General features: G+C 30.5%; 1 protein-coding gene and 1 long non-coding RNA gene across 3 annotated transcripts in view; one reads left to right on the forward strand and one right to left on the reverse strand.

Annotated features, from left to right (window-relative positions):
- LOC105639187 (P-loop containing nucleoside triphosphate hydrolases superfamily protein) overlaps positions 1-1,580 on the reverse strand; it is a 32,656-nt gene extending 31,076 nt beyond the window's left edge. Inside the window, exon 1 of one of the 2 annotated variants that reach the window (XM_020681354.3) lies at positions 952-1,580. In XM_020681354.3, coding sequence (XP_020537013.1) covers positions 952-1,350 — 399 coding nt within the window. In that variant the 5' untranslated portion in view covers positions 1,351-1,580. The remainder of the gene's footprint in view (positions 1-951) is intronic. The other variant, XM_012223157.4, reaches the window with a different exon arrangement.
- Positions 1,581-7,371: 5,791 nt separating this feature from the next.
- Positions 7,372-16,421, forward strand: LOC149494919 (uncharacterized). The gene is made up of 3 exons (XR_016321884.1): positions 7,372-7,589; positions 13,910-13,981; positions 16,148-16,421. It is a non-coding gene; the product is annotated as an uncharacterized LOC149494919 (long non-coding RNA).
- The last annotated feature ends 681 nt before the right edge of the window (positions 16,422-17,102 follow it).

Raw genomic sequence — 17,102 nt, forward strand, 5'->3', positions numbered from 1 at the left:
GTAAGAACATATATCATAGTAATGAGTAATAAAAATTTTGTTATCCCTCTTAGCAAAGGTAAGAGAGAAAAATCATGTACACCCTTCTAATGGCATAAGAAAGAAAATTAAAAACTATATACGGGACTTCATCCATGGTGGTACAACAAAAAAAAAAAATTATTGTTTTGCATAATTCTAGGAAGCCAAGGTAAATCCAATAGAAAATCGAAACAGCATATGACTCTATCAATGAGACTAGGTCTTCAAAAGAATTATTAAACATATAACTTCACCTTTATCTTGCAATTTGTGAATTCAACATGATACCAAGAGTTCTGAAGCCCATATGATCAAATGGTTTACCACTGATCTCCCATGCTATACTTCTCATGTTAGGCTTCAAGGTTATATACTCACTTAAATCCAATAAAGAAACACAACAGAAAAATTGTTAACCAAGTTGGTATGCAATAGAATCTTTCAAGTCTCAAACTAAACAATAGGGAATTCTTAGGGTAGTCCTACTCCTACTATTTTATATAAAATTATATGCTCTCAGATCTCACAATTTTAACCCGTAATTACAATTTCACATTTATCATTACATTAACGCCATGTTCGGTTGGCTCTAGAATTATGACCAAATGAAGTTCTTAGAGTAGGTTTCTATTTTTTAGTTGGATTAACAATCAATCCAAAATTTCTTCGATAATTTTATGTTTCAATAATTTAAATGTATATTAAAACGAAATCAGTTTTTAAGCATAGTTCTTAATACACAAAAAACAAATTCTATTTAGTTATTAAAAAAATAAACTGGGAATACTATTCCTTAATTTAGACGTTCATTTCTATTCTCATTCAGTTTCCAAAGTGAACCAAACATGTTCGAAATAGCCTTTTGTAATGGGAAAAATTAGCACCAAAATAAAGCTTAAAATCTAAGAGTGAGCAAGAACGAAAACTAACTTGAGAAGTTGCCTGCTCAAGATCCTGAAACGTAATAGGACAATCCGATAGAACAAAATCCCCAGATGGAAACCTCGCGAGTGGCCTGCGACCCACATCCATAACAACCTCAACCAAGTCATGGAGCTCTGGATGCTCGCTTAATCTTCTTCTCATCTCCTCGGGCAACAGCCCCAAAAGACGGCCCAATTCGACAGCGAAAGCATCCTCAGGGGACGGAGAAGCTGATGAATTCGAAAATGAGAAATACCCACGAAGTTTTTTGCGGACAACTTGGTTAAGAGATGGTTTTGAAGAGAAATAAAGGGATTTTAATACAGATTTTGAGAGTGCAGGTTGGTGTGGGAAGTGGGTTAAGAAAGGTATATGTGGAAGCTGAAGCAGAGAAAAACAGAGCATTTGATTTTGGCGGGAAAATAGTGTTTGTGTCTGTAAGTAGGATTAGGTTTCTGTACTTTTGTGGATGCTAAATTGCTAACTAATGCTATGAGTAGGAGAAAGGGATTCCAGCCACATTTATATGAGGCTTTCTACAAATAAGTTCTGAAAAATTGAAAATAAATAAATTATGACAAGAAGAAAACAAAAATGCTTGGCTTCGGACTTGCGTAGCAAATTGTTTTTATTTTTCTGTTTTTGTTATGCTGATAGAATGGAACATCAAACTTGATGTAAAAAATCAAAATAAACCTCAATTTGCCCTAAACTTACGAACAAAATTACGTTTTTTTTTTTTTTTTTTTTTAACGATTTACTCTTGGAATTTATACCAAAGAATTTAAAGTTCAACTTTTTTACTTGGAGAGAAAATAAATACCTGTCTATCTATATATATAATCCTGAAGTATAAAATCTTTTGTAAATGCAGATTTGGCATTTTTTTTTTTTTTTTCAGAATTCTTCTTTTTCTTTTTTTATAAATTTTTTAAACTTTTAATTCATTTTTAGCAAAAAAATATAATTCTTTGTCTATTAAAAATAATATAATTTACATTATTGTAACTAATAATTTATTTGAAAGAAATCAAATTCTAAACCTCTTCAACTAATCCAATACCTTTATCTAAATATCATCTAAAAATCTAAAAATATTTTCTATTTTTTATAAATTTGTAAGTTGTAGCTGAACACTATTTATATAACTCTATTGTTTTCTATCTTTTAAAATCTAAAACCACTCAGTCTGGTTCAATGAGTATTTTTATTTTTTAGTTTCATTTGTTTTTTTTATCTCGATATATTTATATTTATTTATATTCATATTAAATTTTGCTATTTTTGTTTTTCAGATTATGAACTACAAAATAATTTTTTATTCGTCAAAGGTAACATTAGCTCTTTCATATATTTTTTCTTTTTTTTTTAATTGCATTTGGACTATAAAGATTTAACTTTTTTTTACTACATAATTCATTTCCTTCTTCTTTCATTTCTTCAATTATAATTCTCTCTGTAACACCCATCGCCCAGTCCCGAGAGACTCAACAGCGGATGCCACATTCGGTGCTGGAGACACCATCTTAACTTAACATATAAATCATAAAATCATATTATGAATTAGAAGTAATTGAGTATTCACAAGTTTAGCTGGTAATTTTTTTTATAATAGTAATTTCATTTCATATTTATCTTTTTTTTATATATAAATTGGGAAAAATCCTACATAAATACTGTAAGAATATCCCTTTAAAAATTGAGCTTGCCAAACACGTGACTACAAAATAATCTCAATTAAACTCCAAAATTTCAACATCTCCAAATAATCATCATAACACAATAACACTTTTATATTTTCATAATTGTATAAATCCTCAATAGCATTTAATATCCATCAATTAATTGCATTTATTATATATATCAAGTCTTAATGAACTCATCATACCAACTATCTTAAAATAATTTATATTCAATCATTTAATAAATATTATGATTATCTCCAAATATACACACCAAAATAATTGATAATTACATACTTAAGTTATAATTCAAATAACATAATCTCCAAAAATGTAATAATTATACATGTCATAATTCTTAATTACATAAATCTTAATATACTGCTACCAAAATAGTCACTTCTGCTTTGATACTATTCTTTTGATCTTCAAGTAGCAACCACAATCTTCAACCTACGCGTGATAAAAATCGACGTGCTGAGTATAAAACTCAGTAGTGCTCATAATTCACATACTTACTAAAGTTGCGATGGCAACTTACTTTAAACATAAATTTCATAAATCATTTACAGTTATAAAATCATTAAATTTCACATGCATTTACATTTATAGCAAAAGAAATATCAAATAAACTATAATTAATAACATAAATAATTTAGTTCTTTTTATCATAAATCCTTTACTTAAACATTTAATCATCATAAATACTTTAGTTCTTTACTTAGAGATATCAAATAAACTTATAATTAATAACATAAATAATTAATTCTTTCAAATCATAAATAATTAATAACGTATACTATCTATTTTTAAAACCATGTACCGAAATATGATGTTTTGAAAATTCATTTGATAACATAATCATTAATTTCCAAAGTAAGGTTTACTAAAATAATATGATCTCATTTGTTTAATTGTCTTAAAATATTTTCCAAGAGGCTCGCATATACTTAGGAGAAAGAGAAGCAGATAGGTTTTCATAGTGGCCTTAGGTCGCTAACCTTTTCATAATGGCCTTAGGTCGCCATCTTATTCATTACATATAGAGCGCGTTCGCCCTAACATAAGACACCCACGTGCCTAGCATATGATCATAGCTTTTTATCATAATGGCATCAAATGCCGAGCATGCTCATCATACATAATAAAATCAAATCACGCATCAAATTCACACTAAGTATATTAGAGCCCAAAATCTTTATTTTAATTCTTAATTCATAACACTTCTCATAAAACTTGTCTTATTCTTTAGTCTTCTTAAATTCATAATGTAAGCTTACTTTATAACGTAATTCATGAAAATTCATACTTAAGCATAATTACTTAACATAGAAAATTTCTTATCATATGAAATCATACATGTAAGCTTACTTTAGAGCTTAAGTGACTTATTTCTTATCATATAAAATCATACTTTCGTTATTCAAAATTCAAAGCACATACATCTTAAATACCCATTTTTTTTAAACTCTGAACATATAAAAGTTATCAAAATAATCATACTTATGTCATATATATATATAGCATAATATAATAAAAAAAAAATTAAGTAAGCCTTACTATCCTAAGTTGGTTCGACCTCTTAATGAAAACCAAGGGGAGGAATTTTCTTCTCCAATCAAGCATGCTAATATAACTCTTATACACCAAAATATCCATTTCAACCCTCATCATGCATTATCTAAACCAATTCCATACTTTTTCCTGAAATTTCCAACAATTTTTCCCATTTATATTCATTTAAACATGTCCACAACAACACTTTTCAAACTTGTCTTATTTTTGTCAAATAAATCCTAAAACATACAAATAATCAAGAGAACTTCATGACACATGATTCATACATACCTTTATCCAAATAAACCTATGATTTAAGACATAGAAAATTTCTAGCATTAAAATAACCTTGACCTTTTTCTGCGTTTTTAAGACATAACTTGAGTTTTAGGACTCCAAATTGAGTGAAGTTTGATTCATTAGAAAGATAAGACAAAATGCTACAAATGGTATGAAGGGACCACAGCCCAGATCAATCTGTAAGGTAGCAAACAAAAGCTAAGAACATAGACCAACAGTCTAGACATGATTCAGCAGAACCAAGTCCAATGTTTATTGAATTCCTCCTTAATCAAACACTCAAATTAAATCAATCCAAAACCAGAGAAGTCTCAAGACACAAGGCAACAACGCTCATGAAGAACTCAGAATATAATCTTGCCATTATAGTGGTCAAAATGGGCATTCAATTCAGTGATGCATGTGGCCCATCATAACAGAGTCAGTTTGAATGTTTCAGCCATACGTTGAGCTACATATATCCAAATTGGACACAAGAGGATGGGTTGGAAAGCTAAGAAGTAGACCTACAACGTTTATGAAGGACTCAGACACCAATGGAAAATAAAAAGGATCGAAAATAATCCTTAATCACACCCAATAACACTTTTTCTCAATTTCAGCTTACTTCAATCATATACAAGGTAAAGATTTCTTCCACATACTAAATACTCATCAAATATCATCTTAAGAGCATAAATCAACAAAGAATAACAAGAAAAATTAAGGCCTTATTCATCAATAGATTCTGCCACTTTTGGAAGATGAAGAAGAAAATGTTTTCCTCATCAATTCAACATATAAGCATGCTTAGAAATCTCCCAATAACACATTTATACCACCAAAGTTCAATAATTAAATCATTTCATATAAAATTTTCAATTTTCACAAAATAGTATAAACTTCACAAAATAAAAAATTTTAACAAAGTAATTGTGTTTATGAACACTAACCTTAAAACAAGCCTTAGCAAGCTTAGATTAAAGCTTTCTAAGCTCCAACTATGCCTTTACTCCTTGGTAGAGGTTTCCTCAACCTTTGGCTCAAGTAGAAAATCTCCAAATTTCTTGAAAATAATCACCACAAATCACTTTTCAAGCTTTAATATCTAGGATTTATTCCTTAAATCAAGTTAAATGGGTTGAATTTGATGGATTTAGTTAAGTATGAAGTTGAAAAAAAACAAAGAGAAGAAGAAGGAGATAACCAACGCCAAAGAGAAGAAGAAAAAGAGAAAATGGTTACTCAAATTATTGAGCAACAAGGGTATTTTAGTCTTTTCTCAGAATTGGATGGCTAAGATTAAGTCAATGGTAATCTAATCCAATAGCTAAAAATATTCTCCAATTTATTTCCTTCAAAATATTTTTTTATCTCCACAAATTCTCAAATTTAATCCTTAAAAATTATTCCTCTAATTTCCTTAATTAATATAACACCATCTCAAATTTACTCCATAAAAATATTGCCTCTAATTTACTTAATTATTATAACACCATAATTCACTATTCACTAATTATCTAAATTCTCCAAAAATATTCATTACTTATTTTCTACTCTAAAAATCATGTATGCATATTCCAAAAATATTAAATAAAATATGACACATAGATAGTAATTTTTTCGGACCAAAATAATACTTATTCCCGGACCGATGGTAGTATTCATAGACCGGTAAAATACTATTTCAGACACAGAAAAATGGGGCGTTACACTCTCCTTCTATTTTTATTAGTTCATTTATTTTTTATTTGATTTTTTATTGATATCATTGTTAAATGAAAAATATTGAGAAAAAAAATACAAAACTTAGATCTGATCAGTTATCGTTTTTGTATTGCTTTTTTATAAATTTTGTCTGTATTTTTATTAATCATCTTTTAATTTTATTTGGACGATAAAGATATTCATCCTCTTAAATCAATTTTTCATTATTTTTAATTATTTTTTCATTTCTTCTTCTCCCGATCTATCACAATTACTCTAACACTCTATGTTTATTGATTGGTTTCTACAAGATTTTTATTGGGATCGAGTTATTAGGATACAGAATGATGATTGCTCTCCATCTGTAGCTTTTACTATGACAGCTATAATTTGTTTAGCAAGTTTTTAATTAGTGTAATTTTTTGTTTATTATTTTTGTATGGTGGAATGGAATCTCATCATATTTAGATAGACTTTCTTTACTTTGAATGACACAACAATATAATAAAGTTTTAATCTGATCATATGTGGGGTTTGTGCATGCAAAATACTAAATAATGAAAAACTTTTTTATTAATTTGATAAAAGAAATAAAAATAACAACCTAACCAAACTCCTAATTATCTTATTTCTCATTTGATAATGGTATAGTTGTTCTTCATGCTGATGTTATTATTATTATTTATATATTTTTATTATAGTAATTTATTTTTTATAAGTTAATATAAAAATATGAAGCGTGTTATTTGAAATTGATTGAAAAGTTCGATTTTCCAATTTGAATTGATTAACCTCTAATTTTGTGGTTCTTTTGGTCTATTCAATTTATAGAATATTGAGTCAAAATTAAAAATTAAAATTTACGTTTATAATGAATCAAATCGAATTAATCTTGTTGATAAGTCAAACTCAATCAAACTAAATAGCATCGGCTTGTTTTGATTTTTCCGTTAAAATCAAAACTTATTTACAAATAGGTCAAAGTGATAATTTGAACCATATCCATCAGCTCGAGAGGCAAAACATGGTTAAATTTAAAGATAACTTCTGCAAATTAAAGGGTTTGATTCGTAAAAAAAACACTTCTAAGCCGGAAGGGTAACGTAGTCATAAACTCCAAACTCAGGTTTGAACGACACGTGAGAAAAAAAGTGATATAATTCGAGGGAGAATTATTATAAGCTGAGATAATGAACAAGGAACCGTTCGTGAAACGCTTAATAGTTTTAGGAACAGAACATCGATAACACCCAGTAATGATTAGGAAATTACTAGCCAGAAACAGCTATAATACCCTATTTTAAATCCTCTTCGTTCCAAAACCTCTTCTGTCCCTTCCTCTCTATCAAAACCCCGCTGTTTGAGTTAGCTATGCCAAGCTTTTCGGCGACGATCATCACTGCCCACCCGTAATTTCTGGTAATTTACTCTTATCTTTCCCAGTAATCTTGTGTTGGGTTATAGATGCTAATTGATCAAATTGAATGGTTTATCAGTTGAGTTTCATTCTCTACCTTTTGTTGGAAGACTGTATTTTTTTATATATTCCTACTGCCCTCTTTTATGTTAAGCTTTGTTATGTGATTGCCTTTTTTGTTCTTTTATGTTATACAATATAAAGGATGCATAAAGGGGGAAATTTTATTTTCAAGGAAAAAAAAAAAAGAAGAGTTTTGAGTCAGCTCGCATGGATTGATGATTTTGATTTTCATGTATGTATGCATGCATGCATGTGGTACTGATGAGGCCAACTGCATAAAGTGACTGAAGAGTCACCTGCAACTTCAGTTCATGAAGAGGAGCATAGGTCTTCCCAAAAGATGGAAACAGCTTGTTATAGCTTTGCAGATGATTCTTATTCTGTGTCTGATTCTTTAAGTGTTGTTTCTGTGTCAAAAACTATAAAATAATTATTTTTCTCTGATTTAATGAGAAATCCTAATAAAAAATAGAAGGTGAATTTGAAGAAAATGAATAGATATTCAAAAGTGGTTAATTAAATGAACTCCCCGAATTTCCTATATATGGCATAATTATCTATGAATTAGTTGTTTATGACGAACGCAGAAGATTTAAACCATTAAATTTAATGGAGTAACACGCCGTACTAACAGGCTCCAAAAGATAAAGATCATCGTATAGTTGAAAAATTTTTCACAAACTGCAACCTATCCAAATAAACCAAACAAATGCAAACAATAAAACAAAACTCCACATAAAATGGAGAGATAATAAATCCACACAGGATGAAAATAAAACACAAATAGTAGCAGAAATATAAATAACATGAATCTATACTAGAATAGACGTAGATTTGTAATTTATTTAACAAAAAACATAAAAATTTGTAACAAAACTAAAAATATGAGGAGGGGCTGTAACATCCCTTCCCGGTCCACCCGTTAACCCAAATGAACCGAGCTGAGACGCTACAATCTAGTTGAACTTATGTCCTGTCATGCTGATATCATCCTGTATGCTAAATATGAATACAAAACACTCCCAATTAAAATCCAAACTTCCAATATCTCCAATTAATCATCATAACACAATAACACTTCATATATATAAATCCTCAATAGCATTTAATATCCAGCAATTAATTGCATTCATGATATATATAAAGTCTTCATGACCTAATCATACCAACTATAGGAAAATATTCAATCATTTCCTCCAAATACTTACACCACAATAATTACATGCTTCAATTATATTTCCAATCGCATAAGCTCTAACAAATGTAATAATTATACATGCCATAATTCTTAATACATACCATAATTCTTAATACATGCCATAAATCTTAATACATGCCATAATTCTTAATTATATAACTCTCAATCTACTACTCCCAAATTAGTCACTTCTGCTTTGATAGTACTCTTCAAGTCTTCAAGTAGCAACCACGATCTTCAACCTACGCGTGATAAAAATCGACGCGCTGAGTATAAAACTCAGTGGTGCTCATAATTCACATACTTTACAAAGTACGATGGCAACTAACTTAAAATACAAATTTCATACAAGCATTGAAAATCATAGATTCAGTAACTTTCAACATCAATGTATCTTTATAGCAAAGAATAAACTTCTAAATGCATAACATAAATAATTTAGTTCAACTTATCTCCTAACTCCTTTATATGACCCTTTAATCACACTATCATGATACTATCATAATCTTCCCTACTGTTCATTATGTTGTATGAATGAAATCAATAAACATGAAAGAATACATAACAGTATATTTTCCTTGTCTTACTTGCTGTTCATTATGTTGTATGACTTATGCACTTTTAGTCACATCATATAAGTTATGATTAATAACATCTCATACCTGTTTGGTTCCTTAAGAATTAAAGAAATAAACTTGTAAGCATATATAGCATTATGCTTTCATGATCTTACCTGATGTTCTTTATGCTGTATGAATTCTGCAACTTTCATTAGAACTCAATGAATATCGCAATGAATAAATAAACATATAAGCACATACATATGTAGAAATAAACATGTACTTATCATACTTGCTGCTCATTATACTGTATGATTATGTACTTTGTAGTCAATATAACTGTATAGCTCCATAAGGTTATAGTGAAACCAACGTGATAAGAAAAACTGTATGAAACTGTATGAATACTGTATGACTGGGCTGCTATGGCCATTATATAATCATATCCACTCAACGGCCTGTAGCCGGAGTACCAAACTGTATGGGGCGCAGATCTACTATTCTATGTCGCGACATAGCCTTATCTAAGTGGTTTCTACCTAATCTCAATGGAGCATATTAATGGTATGTCAATAGATAAAACAGAAGCATAGTAACTGTGTCATAAGTTGCATGCTTGTGTCATGTTATTTTCACATGCTTGTGTCATGAAATTAACTGCTTCATAATTGCATAAACCTTACTGCTTACCTGTATGCTGATAGCCTTGCCAAGCAGGCAACTTGTGTCATGTTAGTTTCACATCATTTGCATGCTTGCATTCATGTTGTCTTTTTGTTTTAAAATGATTAAATGCATACAAGTTGAGCAAAGGAATACAATTGCATAGAATGCATAGTGTTTACCATAGTGTTTACCTCATTTCACATCATTTGCATGCTTGTATGTTATTTTGATACATGTTCTAATGTTGTCTTTTTGTTTTAAAATGATTGGAGGCATACAAGTTGAGCAAAGGAATTCAATTGCATTGAAAATGAGGTCCGAAAGAGCATTAAAACATAAGTCGCGAGCGCGCCATGCAAAGTCGCGAGCGCGAGAAGCACACATGAAGGTCAGTGAGTTTCCAGGCACAAGTCGCGAGCGCGCAGTGCAAATTCGCGAGCGCGCGACGTGCAAAATGAGAGTCAGAGAGTTTTCAGGTGAAAGTCGCGAGCGCGCAGTGCAAATTCGCGAGCGCGCGACGTGTTTTCCAGCCTGCGCAGTCTGTACTCTTTTGGTCATATCTCTCAATATACAACTCCGATTTGGGTGATTCAAAAACCCATGGAAATCTAACACATAGAGGAACAAATAACTCTTCTATGACACTTCCTAATTCTATCATTAAATGGGGTAAAAATCAAGGTGAAGTTACTGGTAACTTTTCCAGCAAAACTTGTTTCAGCATGAACTCAATATCTCCTTCATTTATTCATTTCATCTCATGCTTTTTCACCATTTTCAGTCATCTTACTCAACATGAAACAACATATTTGCTCATTATCAACACACCACACAAATTCTCATGCAAGGAAATTAATTAAACTAAAAGAGATAGCACACCTTCACTCCAAAAAGCTTAAGCTCTTCTTTTTAGCTTCCTTTTTCTTCTACCTTTGAGCTCACCTCTCCTATACATGAGAACTCTTATGAATACTCTAAAAATATCACCAAATGATTCAAGTATGAAATTTAAGAAGGTTTACTTACTTGGATAGAATAGAAGTTGAATTAATGCCTGAATCCCATTAAAATCTTCACTACCATTAAAAGTGATGGAGAAAGGAAAGTGGAAGAGGAAAGGAAGAAGATGAAGAAGATGAAGATGATGAAGATGAAAAATGGGAAAGTGGAATGGAAGTCTCGGGTAGACTCCAAAAATATCATGATTTTGTGTGCAAAATTACCAAATGGTCCCTCAAGTGTCAATTTGTTCCAACTTAATACCTCAACTTTATATTTTAGTGCAAGCAAGTCCTAATCCTTATACTTTGATCTTTTTGCTTCCTTCAAGTAAGTCCACTTCTTTTCCTTATTTCAATTACATCCCATTCTACCCCACTCTGGACTCTAATGGCTCGAACCGGGTTTTGGATCAGCCCGACTCGACTCTAAGCAACGACTCGATTCAATAGAAAAATGGGATGTTACAGGGGCTGTCACAAGAGACAAGAATCAGCTCCTCCCTATATCTACGTGCTTGATTTTGTATTTCAAAGGAGAGAAGGGAAGAAAATTTTAATGGGCAATGGGAGAGAGACAAGGGCGGTCGACGAGTCTTATTCTTTATAAACTATTATATGTCTTTTTTTTCCTATGTTTACTATTTGGTTTTTTTTACTCACATTTTATAATTATATTTAGATTCATACAATTACAAATATCTTTTTGAAAAGCTATTATATATTTTGATAGATTCTTTTGTTTATCTTTTGATTTTTATTCTTTTTATGATAAAATCAAACATGGGTTTACTTGTTGGAAAAAGGGAAAAAGAAAAAAGAAAAAGGTACTAATGTCAAACAAAAGAAACCAAAACAGAACACGAGGAAGGAGAAGAAAAGTGAGAAAGGAGGCAGCCCGAATTTCACCACTCGGCCACAACAAACGCACTCAAAAGCCTTACAAAGCCCACCTAACATTCCACCTCTCTTTAGCCAACCAACCGAAAGCCTTTTTCAATATTATAGGAAAAATATACACGAATTTTACGTTGACTTTTTCTATAATTTTATATGGTATATACTTTAATAAATTTAAAATATTAAATATTTTGAGAATTTAAATAATTCTTTTTGTTTATTAAAAGGTAAGTACTGTGACATCCTACTGAATCGAGTCGTTGCATAGAGTCGAGTTGAGTCGGGCTGAACCAAAACCCGATTTGAGCCATTAAAGTTCAGAGTGGGGTAGAATTAGATTTACAATAATAATGAAAAGAAGTGGACTTACTCGAAGGAACAAAAAGATCATAGTACAAGGCTTAGGACTTACTTGCACTAAATATAAAGTTTAGATATTAAAGTGTAACCTATTAAACATTGAGGTACCATTTGGTAATTTTTCACACACAATCATTGATTTATTGGAGCTTTACCGAGACTTCCATTTCACTTTTCCTTTTTCATATTTATCTTCATCTCCTTCATCTCCTTTACTCACCTTCCTTTCTCCATCAATTTTAATGGTAGTTAGGCATTAAATTCAATCTCTATTTTATCCAAGAGAGGTGAGCTCAAAGGTAGAAGCAAAAGGAAGCTAAGAAGAAGATTGTAAGCTTTTTAAGTGAAGGTTTGATATCTCTTTTAGTTTAACAAATTTCCTTGCATGAAAACTTGTGTAGTGTGTTGATAATGAGAAGATATGTTGTTGAATGTTGAGTAAGAGGTCTAGAAATGGTGAGAAAGTATGGTATGAAATGAATAAATGAAGTAGACATTGATTTCATGCTGAACAGATTTGTTGGAAAACTGACTATTAACTTCACCTTGATTTTGACCCTATTTAATGATGGAATTAGGAAGTGCTGTAGAAGAGTTATTTGTTCCTCTATGTTTTAGCTGTCCATGGTTTTTTGAATCACCTAAATCGGAGTTATAAATTGAGAGATATGACCAAAATAGTACAAACTGTGCAGGTTGAAAATACGACTCGCACTCGCGAATTTCATGTCGCACTAGCGATTTGTGCCTGTAAACTCTCTGACTCTCTTGTGTGCTTCTCGCGCTCGCGAAGCGCTCGCGAATTTCATGTTGCGCTTGCGATTTGTGCTTGTAAACTCTCTGACTCTGTGTGCTTCTCACGCTCGCGAATTTTAATGTCGCGCTCGCGACTTGTGTTTTAATGCCTTTTGGACCTCTTTTTCTATGAAATTATATTCCTTTGTTCAAATGGTATTACTACAATCACTTTAAAACAAAAAGACAACACGAGCAAATGTAAAATGAAATACACTCATGCAAATGATGTGAAACTAACATAACACAAGTTGCCCGCTTTGCGAGGCTATCAGCATACAGGTAAACAGTATGGTTTATGAATTTTAGGATGCATTTACTATGCTTTGTTTTGTACTATTGACATACCGCTAATATGCTCTATTGAGGTTAGGTAGAAACCACGTAGATAAGGCTGTGTCGCGACATAGGATAGCAGATCTGCGCCCCACACAGTTTGGTACTCCGGCTACAGGCCGTTGAGTGGATATGATTATATATTGGCCATAGCAGCCTGGTCATACAGTATTCATCCAGTTTCATACAGTTCCTCTTATCACCTTGGTTTCACTATAACCTTATGGAGCTATACAGGTATATTGACTAAAAATTGCTTAAGTTATACAACATAATGAACAGCAAGTATGATAATGAAAGTATCATGATATGTATGCTTACATGTTTATTTATCCATATGTATGCTTACATGTTTATTTATCCATATGTGTGCTTACATGTTTCTTTATAAGTTGAGATATCCACTGAGCTTTATTTGCTCACCGAGTTACCTATTTAACTCGTAGGTAGAGGGACTGGACCGTAGAGAGTCATCTTACAACTGCTGTAGTTCATCTTTGGAAGATCCAGTCTTCAAGGTAGCTACTCATTTTGATATTTTTGGTTCTGTCTATACTTATCATGGCATGTACAGGGCACATAGTTGGGCCCATTTCATTTTGGAAACTAGTATAATGTCTTGTAAATATGAAGTACATATCTATATTTTACGAATGTAGAAAGCAACAGCATGATATAATATTTAGCATACAGGATGATATCAGCATGACAGGACATAGGGTCAACCAGATTGTAGTATCTCGGCTCGGTTCATTCGGGTTAACAAGTGGACCGGGAAGGGATGTTACAAGTACAATTCTATTGATTATAGTAGTATTATAATAAGTTTTGAGAGTATTATTTTTAATTAGTTATTTAATCATCATGGCACCATTATTTTGGAAAAAATTTTTTTTTTAATTACGTTGTTTTCTTTTGAAATTTCCTTTTGAGAATATTGTCTTATCTGGACCCGGTTTATGGACTCACTATAAATCAAACCAATAAAAAATTATTTTTTTATTGAGTTGAAGGTATTTCTAACTATATACTGAAAAAAGAATAAAATGGAAATAATTTTTAAAATGTTCATACTCATAGAGCTCGTCTAGGCAAGTCTAATATTAAGAATGCACTATCAAGTTAGTAATTTAGAAAGTGAACAATTATATTTGAAACTTTTTGATAAATTATAAAATTATGAAAAAAACAAACCATGACAACATTATTTCATTTAAAACTAAATAGTTCTTAAGCATTTGAATGTCTGATTAGTTATTTAATCATCATGGCACCATGCATTATTTTGGAAAAAAAATAATATATTTTTTAGTTATGTCATTTTCTTTTGAAATTTCCTTGAGATTTCCTTTTGCATTCATCTCCTTATCCTAGCATATTAAGGGATTGCGAGGTGTTAATTTATTGATAAAAAAAATAGAAAAAGAAGAGAATATTGTCTTGTCTAGAGCATTTGTTTGGGTCAACAACAAAGTAAACTCAAAAGTGGAATTAATTTGCTATATTTGGTTACATGTGTTTGTCTTTAAACTCACTTGTTTGTTGTTACCTATATCTTTTGTAATAAATTTCTGAAAACACATAATTAAATGTAAATTGATTTGTTGTAACCTCAATGTTATGTTTTGTCTATAAATTTCCACAAAACACGTAATAGTTAGTTGTGTATTTGGGTCCATACAATTGCAAAAAAGAAAGGCTAAAATCAAAACTGAAGCAGTTTTGGGCAAAGAAGTGATTGAGAAATAACATTATCTGTAGAACTTTTACAAAACAAATTCTGCAGTAAAGAAAGAAACAAATTCTGCAGATTTTAGGCTTCAAAGGATAATGATTGTGAAAAACATTATGAAATAGTTTTCCCAGTGGGCATGATTCATTGATTAGTTTCACACTTAAAATACAAAAAAATTAAAGTACCACAAATACGGTTTACTGTCCATCTCATACTTGCCCATACTTTTACCCTTACTTCATAACTTATCTCATAGTTAACCTATCTAAGTCATACTTCTAAAATTAAAAAGGCTGCAACATAATAGTAATAAACAAAATGTGTTCATAATGGGACTGCAAGAATGTCATAACTTTCAACAGGAACACTATTTAAAAATTCTTAGTTTCATTGATTTGATTCATAAGTGGAGTCGTAAAATTTTATGCAAATTTTATAAAGAAATTAGAGTAGTAATAATCGAATTATTGATGTCCTTTAGGAGACCAAAAGGGTCCTACATATATTTAGTACAACTTTTAGATTATTATTTTCTTATTTTGTAATTATGATTTAATTTCACAAGTTGGAGCATTTTAATGGGTACAATTTTATAAATTATGGTATTCACTCAGTCAAAATGAAATTAGAGGTATCACAAGATTTTTTATAAAAAAATATAATAGTAAATTTATATATTAAACTTTTTTTTAAATGGTTCCTACAGTTCGGGGAAGGTAATACCTTTTTTACTTATTTCTTATAAGGATATTGTATTATATGTCAGATTTTGAAACTTTATTTTAAAAATCTCATTGTGACCTAAAATTATTAAAACAATATCAGTTTTGTTAGTGATTTACTTATTTACCTTTTCACGTAACGAGGTTTTTATTTTCTGTTTGGATGCTATTGTTTGTCACTTTGAAACTAACGTTTCTTCTTTTACTACTTCTTGTTTTAATGGCAGGCATGAACTGCCTCTAGCAGCAAGACCCGCGTGAGAGTCATCATCACAGACACAACTGACATGAGAGTCCTGAAACATTGATTTTTTTTCTACGATTTTATTTTCGTTTTCATTTCTATTCTTCACCGGGTAATTAATATCTATTCTACAATTTTAGTTTTATTCTTATTTTTGTTCTTCATTAGAAAATTGATTTTTGTTCTACGATTTCACTTTCATTTTGTTTTTTTCATCTTCTTTTTGTATTTTATTCCTTATAGATTTCATTCTTCTTGAGATATTTTACAGTCGATTTGATTCCCTATTTTGTATTCTTCTCCGTCGGTGTTGGTTGCGATTCCAGATTTTTTTTTTTTTTTGATTTGTAGGTGTCAAGTGAGTTATTTTATTAATTACTATGTATATACACACACCTTATTTACCGTTGAATCGAAAACTTAGTTTTCCTAATTTTTCGCTTTATTTAGATTTCATTTTTCATTTTTCGTTTTTGGTTTTGTTACTTCATCTTCTATTGGTTTATTTTCCTTTGTTATAGAATACGTTTTCTGTTTGATACATACATGTGTAACGTGGATTCATTAATTAAAGTTAGGTTATGAACTATTGATTTATTTTTCTACCAAAAATTAGGTTATCTTCGTTTATAATATCTGACGTTTTGTTTAGTTGGAAACTTCATTTTTGACATTTATTAAGGACTTTTTATTAGTGTATGAATTGCAACATTTCTATATTGATATACATCGTTTTACAATTGCTAATTGTCTAGTAATTTAGGGGCTATATTAAGATAAAATTTGAATCTAAGGTGAAATTGTAATTGAATGTGACCCCCTCATTAGAACAATATATTTGCTATAATTTGAATTCAATGTGCAATTGTGATAAAAAGTTAAAAGCAAGTGTCTGAGTGATTAATGTCATTTTGGGGTGAAATTGTTACAATCGCCAA

This window comes from Jatropha curcas, chromosome 7 (genome assembly GCF_041381405.1).
Source record: "Jatropha curcas cultivar XTBG-Jc1 chromosome 7, XTBG_Jcur_1.0, whole genome shotgun sequence".
Lineage (NCBI taxonomy): Eukaryota > Viridiplantae > Streptophyta > Magnoliopsida > Malpighiales > Euphorbiaceae > Jatropha > Jatropha curcas.